Source organism: Sceloporus undulatus, chromosome 4, assembly GCF_019175285.1.
Source record: "Sceloporus undulatus isolate JIND9_A2432 ecotype Alabama chromosome 4, SceUnd_v1.1, whole genome shotgun sequence".
Lineage (NCBI taxonomy): Eukaryota > Metazoa > Chordata > Lepidosauria > Squamata > Phrynosomatidae > Sceloporus > Sceloporus undulatus.
In genome coordinates this window covers 170,405,242-170,412,320 of record NC_056525.1, presented here as the reverse complement: position 1 = coordinate 170,412,320, position 7,079 = coordinate 170,405,242, and the positions used below count along the sequence as shown (strand labels likewise).

The window sequence follows — 7,079 nt, the reverse complement described above, 5'->3', positions numbered from 1 at the left end:
AAGTTGTTGAAAAATTAATGAAAAATATTCTATTCTCAGACAAATAATCTGAGTTTGGCCTCTCTTTGGAACACACTAAAAGTGTTTTGTTTCATCAGCATATAGCTAAAGAATTACATCAGAGAAAAAGAAGCGACTTAGAAAAGAGTTAACAGCAAAAAATGATAATTTAATTAAAAACATGAAAACATAATAAAAATGGCAAAAAGATTTGGTATGCACTGTCTCAAAGGACAGTTGAACTAGAAATGCTCAACTTGTACAAAGTGCAAGTAATCTTGGTATATCCCAATATATCATATTATGAGTTCAGTGATAAAAACTGTAAACTATAGTCAAACGTATTTAAAAATAAATTGAATAAATCCATGATGAAATGCATTCAAAGGGTTCAGTACTGATCCAATGTTAATTCTAATTTCAAAAAGTGTTACAAGGACCTCTGCTGTTCTGAACTAGTTAAAACACTGATTTTCATGGATTCAGTTCATTCATCCAACTTAATTCTAGATCATATATTAATAAATGGTATTGATTATGATAAACGAAGATACATTAATGTCCAATTACAAAGAATTAATTTAAAGCAAAGTTTTAAAAATTAGAAGGGAGACAGGGCTCTTGAAATTGGTGGAGGGTTTTTCTTTTTGTGATTTTGGTAAAGTTTAAAATATGATTTAATTACTCATCTAAAAAGATCATTTAATAATATTTTAAGATTTTTTAATGGTCTTCCTATATCTTTGAAAACACGTATGATAATGATGCCCCAAATAAATTGTGATCTTACTTACATTTTGGCCTATGGATCTATAACTTTACTGAACTAAAACCAAAAGATTTTAACAGATATAGTAGCACAACATTTTTTATTAACATGTATCTCCTCTTCTTCAACTAAAGGGTTAATCTTTAATTTATGTAAAAAGATGGTTGAAGCAACCTATGAAATTAGAAATGTCTTAAGAATATTGTAAGAATTACACCTCAGTATTTCTGGTTCAGAAGCAGAATGAGCCAAAATATGGACTATATAGTACTACCTTAAAAACCATCAATCTAGAAAGACCATTCATAAATTAGATTTAACTTCAGTTAACTTCACACACAAAAACTGGAGGAAGGCACATCAATAATCTAAGATCTACAACTGATACACCAATGTATTAGCAAGAGAGCCAATGTGGTGTAACAGTTTGAGTGCTAGAGATTATGACTCTGGAGACCGGAGTTCAATTCCCCGCTTGGCCATAAAACCCACTGGGCAATCCATCGCCCAGCCCTTTGTGGGCACCCTCACCAAGTCAAATGCCCTCAGCTTAAGGGGAAGGCAATGGCAAACCTCCTCTGAACAAACCTTGCCAAGAAAACCCCATGATAGGTCCACCTTAGGGTCACCATAAGTCAGAAACAACGTGAATGCACACGACAACAACAGTATTAGCAAAGACCTGGAATGACTACTGAGGAAAATTAAGGAAGAAAGTGCAAAAGCAGCTGAATACAAGCAAACAAAAATAATGACCACAGATTATTTGTACATCTTAGAAGTGGATCATCAATACATCAAAACAGTTAAAGATTTTCTATACCTTGGCTGACTCATAAATCAAAATGGAGATTGTAGTCAAGAAATCAAAAGAAGACTAAGGGGCTATAGAGATGGGTGGCATCCTGCCGCCCTTTTTCATCCCAGATTGGGGCCACAGTAACCACATGCTGCAGCCTCCAGAGGACACACACACACACACACACACACGCAGCTTCTTTTCAGCATCCTGGAAGGGGCATAATAGGTGTGGCAGTACGCCATGATGACACCCTTTCCACACTGCGCCGTTTGGGTGCTGGGCCACAGTGGCATCATCATGGCATACACCGTGTAAATGGGTGCATGCCAAAATGGCACCATGGGGGTGGGATCACAGCATCGAGCGTGTGAACGCTATGCCATGACTTTGCCCACAGGTCTGCACAAAGTGCCAGTCTGTATCCCCCCTAAGACTTGGAAGAGTAGATAGATACTGTTTTCAAGAATAAAGATTTATCATTCATTATCAAATTCAGGATCATACATACCATAGATAGTCTGCCCTTGCCTTACGCGGCAGATCCGTTCCCGACACACACACCCACGTAAGGCAAAAAGTGCATATGCTTGAGCCCCATTAGATATAATGGGGCTCGTGTTCATCATGTGGCTGTGGGAGCGCGCCATGGGTGCACGCACCAGTCACCCATTCGCCTGGCGGCTTCCACATCAACTGGAAGCCACTTATAACAAGCCTGCGTATGGGGCAGGCTCACGGTATTTCCAGTTTCTATGTATGGTTGTGAATTCTGGGAAGTGAAGAAAGAGAACAGGAAGAAAATAATGTCTTTTATAATGTGATGCTTGGAGGAGAGTTCTACAGATACCACAGACTGCAAAAACAATGCTCACTATAAGCCAAGATGATTAAACTGGGGCTTCTGTACTTTGGATGTATCATGAGATCACATTGAACTCATCGAAAAACATAATGCTTGGTAAAATGGAAAGCAGTAGGAAAAGAGGAAGACCACACTACAGGTGGATTGGCTGAATCAAGAAAGTGCTGAGTTTGCAAGACCTGATCAGGGCTTTTAATACCCAGGCTCTTGAGCTATCAACATTCGGAAGGCTACTATAAGTGAAGCTGACTTGACAGCACATAACAACCACAACAGCAGCTGCTGTGAGGCTCCAAGGAATATACTCTATTGAACACAGTGTTACCTACCCTGGGCAAGCACGCCCAGGATTGCACTGAGAGTTAGTAGTGGTCCAAAAAGGTATACTTAACTGAAGATAACAATTTACTCTTAACAATTTACTCCCTAAGATTTTTTCCCCAGCATGCTTGATAGCATTTGATGTACTGTACTGTGTATTACCAGCAGATGGTGCTGGGGGACAAATCTCATGGAGATTTATCAAACCAGATTTCTTAATCAGTTTTGTAATTACAGTACAGGTTGAGTCTCCCTTGTCTGGAATTGAGAAATCCAATATACAGTGGTACCCCGGGTTACAAAAGTAATCCATTCCGCGGAGCCCTTCGTAACCCAAAATCTTTCGCAAGCCGAAATTGCCATAGGCGCTAGCGCTGGAAGCCGCGATTCCGTGTGAAAAAGCGCCGAAAAGCACCAAAAAAATTTTTCGTAACCCGAAAAAAAAACGTAACCCAAAACAGTTTTTTCTAATGGATTTTTTTCGTAACCCGGAAATTTCGTAAGGCGGTGATTTCGCATCCTGGGGTACCACTGTACAGTATTCCAAAATCAAAAAGTGTCCATGTGGGTGGCTGAGACAGTGATACTATAAGACATCTCATTATGTATATGCAAATATTCCAAAATCCAAAAAAATCTGAAACCCATACCACTTCCAGTATTTTGGATGCGAGTTATTCAACCTTTATTCCGCATTCTAATGACTGTGTGTGTGTCTTCAAGTTGCCTATTGACTCATGGTCACCCCATGTATTTCAAAGAGTTTTCTTAGGGAAGGAATACTTAGAGATGGTTTTCTACTTCCTTCCACTAAAATGTAGCCTATAGCTAACTTGTGTTTATTTTCATTACAAAGCTGTTTGAGTAGTTATAAACTACTGTAGCATTGTGCCATTGTTAGATTATGCTGGCACAGTATTTTGGCTACTTTAATGTACATCTACTATACAACTCTATCTTTGCGTTCTGCTGATCCAAGGGCATTTAGGAATGATTGTTTCGTTATCCAGCAGACAAAAGCTGGACTTTGAACCAACTAAAACAGTTGTATAGTGATAAATGTTGATGTACAGTCACTTATAGCTCACTGTGAAATATCATTCCTGGGATAATTTATTCTTCGTTTTTTAGCTAATGTGAGGATTGTGTGTAAACTCTGAGAGAGCAGAGTAACCTGGGGTTCATGGATGGTGATGGCATTTGATATCATTATCTCTGCTGATGGCACTTCAATGATAAATTCCTGGCACCAAGTGATTCCTGCCTCCGTTATTCTCCCGGTAGAAACAGCACACACAACGCACAAAATTACATGATGGTACAGTGGAGGATTAACTAGAAATATATTTTACACACAATAAAAATGAATAACCTGAATAAATATTGGGAAGGATATCATAAAGTCTCATAAAGCAGCAATAACAAAGTGCAAGATCCAAAGAAGAATGGACTGAGGTTATGTTTTCTCCACATAGGTCTCCTTCAGCAGTGAAATGGGCACCACATACATAATGAATGCATAACAACAACTGTTAAGGAATAACAACAACAACAACAACAGATCAGACACAGAGGAAACAAAACATACCTGGTATTCTGTTCAGAGTCACCCAGAAATGTTCATCGGGGCTGTAGGTATCCTTGGACCACTCAAGGAGGTCAATGGAACGTTGGTCTTTGAGTACAAAGTCAACAAATTCCCTTGAAATGGCAATGTAGGCAGAGCCAAAATAGACCATCAGATCATGTGGAGGAGGTGTTTTCCACAGAAAAGTCCTCAGCATGAAGGCAAAGAAGCTGTACACTTGTTCTCTGTGGATATATTTGGTCCTACGGAGAATATGAGGTGGAGGCAACATCCCTGGAGTGATGTTTTTCCCTTTGTATCCTTTTAGATGTTGAATGATTTCCTTGTTGGTTTTCAAAGGGAAATCTTGCCCGCAGGTGTTGAGAAGGTATTTCCAGGGCACCTCAGACTTCACAAGATCTTTCATGCAGTTTAAGTCAGCCTGAAGCCTGGATATCCCAGCATAAACCACCAGCTCTGACTGTGAGGCCAGGAAGGCATTGGGGAAGCAGCCCAGCAATTGTGCCACTTTCTTTTTGAATGCATTTGGGGCCTTCTTATCCACATGGACACAGTAAATGTTTTGAGGCATGTAGATAGCCCTGAAGAGCCTCTCGAAAGTATCGAACTCCTTGTGCAGAGTTAGAATGTAAGCTAAAGGAAATGTGGCTTCTTCTGCAGAGAGTGGTTTGGTAATATAGTGACTCTGGGTCACATAACAGCTGCAGTTAGATTTCCCAAACGATGTCTTCAGTAGGTTTTCTTGCACAAAAAATCTCTTTCCCTCCACAATTGCTTTGCAAGCTTCTGCTAAGGCAGAGGATGCTGTCTGTTTGTATTTCACTGGAATGTCTTTATCAGAGAGTTTTGGTGTATATAATAGGATTAAAAGCAGAATGCAAAAGATAAAAACCACTAGAAAGCGCCACATTTGTGAATTCACAGTCATCGCTGAAAACGGCTGTTTTGTCCCATTCTAAATTGGAAACAAAAGATACACAGCATTCAAGATGATGGCTTTTGAAAAGAGAAACAAGCCTCTAAAATCATAGTGTTGGAACAAACAGACATCTACTCCATGGATCTTGAACTGGTGGACAAGGACTCACTACTCCATATACTGAGAACACATGGCTCTACATATGCTGTTGGACTGCCTCTTTTATCATTCTTAATTTCTGCTATGATGGATAGGGATGATGGGAATTACAGTCCATTTCTGAAGGGCCATACAGTCCCCATTCTTACACGATTTGCTTGTATCAGCAGCACTATCACAACAATAACATGTGGCTTAAAAAAGAGAGAGATGTGGTCTCCAAATGCATGTCGGGGCAAAAAAAAATTGGCCCCATATCTGGGAAGAGTGATGAACTAATTCAAAAAGCCACATGTTATAATTGTTGAGGCAACTTTTGCCAGCACTGGCAAATACATCAAATATTTGATTCTATACAATGAAAAGACACACAACTCAAGAATACTAGAAAGCCCAGTAAAAATAGATGGTTCATTATTTCCAGTGTAAACATGTATCGTGAGAATGTTCCACATTCTAGAAGATGTGGACATACAGAATACTGGACAAGTTAATCTGAAGGATGTTTTTGTATTTATTTTTATTTTTTTGCTTTTTATTTTGTGGGACTAAAAATCTTAGAGTTTCTGATCAGAACCAAGATTGATTTCAGACTAAAAACAAAAGGGAGGCTGGAGAACATGCCAGGCTGAACTTGAGTTCAGTTTTGCAAGCCATCAGATTTTGCAAACATCATTTAGTTAAAATGCTGCATGTTAATTAATTTAAATTTGAAACTAGGGGAGACAGAATACTTGTGAGAAGGAAAAATGTCATAAAATTCAGGTAATATTCCCCCACCACCACCTCAATGATTGTGTTCTCAGCTCAGTATATCAACTCAGGACTTTTTAAACTTTTGAAAGAATAGATCCACCATTATGAACATGGAACAATTCTTTGTAGGATCATTTAGCTTCTTATTAGCAAAGATTGTGGCTTTTACCATGCTGCAGAATGAATGCAGTTTGACACTACTGTAATGGTCATGACTCCATCCTATGGAATCCTGGGATTTGTAGTTTGTAGTGGCACAGGAACTCTGACAGAGAAGGCTAAATATCTCACAAAATTGCAAATCACAGAGTTCCATAGCATCAAGCCATGTCAGACTATATTCATTCTGCAGTGTAGATGAAGCCTGCATTGTGTGTGTGTGATTTCAGATCACCTGTCAACTTATGGCAGCCTCGTGAATTTCAAAGAGTGGTTTGGGCAGTTCCTTCCTCTTAAATATAGCCTATAGCTCCAGGTGATCTCCCATCCAAGTACTAACCAAGCTTGGATGTCCTGTCCTAGCTCAGTCCTAAAACTGCCTTGGAGCTGGCTGAAGACCAGGGTATATGGGAGCTAGGACTGACAGTGCTGGGAGAATGGATTTCCTAAGCAGTAGTAAATTTTTGGCAACTCTGTCATTACACAAAGTATTTGGGAATGTTTATTTAACATTGGCACATAAAACCCATTAGTTTAACAAAAGACCTACTGCTGGTGGAGATGAAAGTTTCTAGAATTGGCTCCTTGCTATGGATTAACACAGAGACTACACAGGGCTTTGAATTTTGGACTACAACTCTGCAGACCAAGGTTTGAATCCAGCTGGGTCATGGAAACCTACTGGGCAACCTTGGACAAGGCACACATTTTCAGCCCTCAGAAAACCCTATGATAGGTTCTCCT

The 7,079-nt window shown here is 39.4% G+C and overlaps 1 protein-coding gene across 1 annotated transcript; it reads right to left on the bottom strand.

The window, feature by feature from the left end:
- Window positions 1-4,316: 4,316 nt before the first annotated feature.
- LOC121929100 (N-acetyllactosaminide beta-1,6-N-acetylglucosaminyl-transferase-like) lies at window positions 4,317-5,563 on the bottom strand. Its single transcript, XM_042464418.1, has 2 exons — window positions 5,555-5,563; window positions 4,317-5,297 (listed from the first exon to the last, which is right to left on the bottom strand). Exons 1-2 carry the CDS (start codon window positions 5,561-5,563, stop codon window positions 4,317-4,319), a joined length of 990 nt encoding a protein of 329 aa, XP_042320352.1.
- Window positions 5,564-7,079: the final 1,516 nt, after the last annotated feature.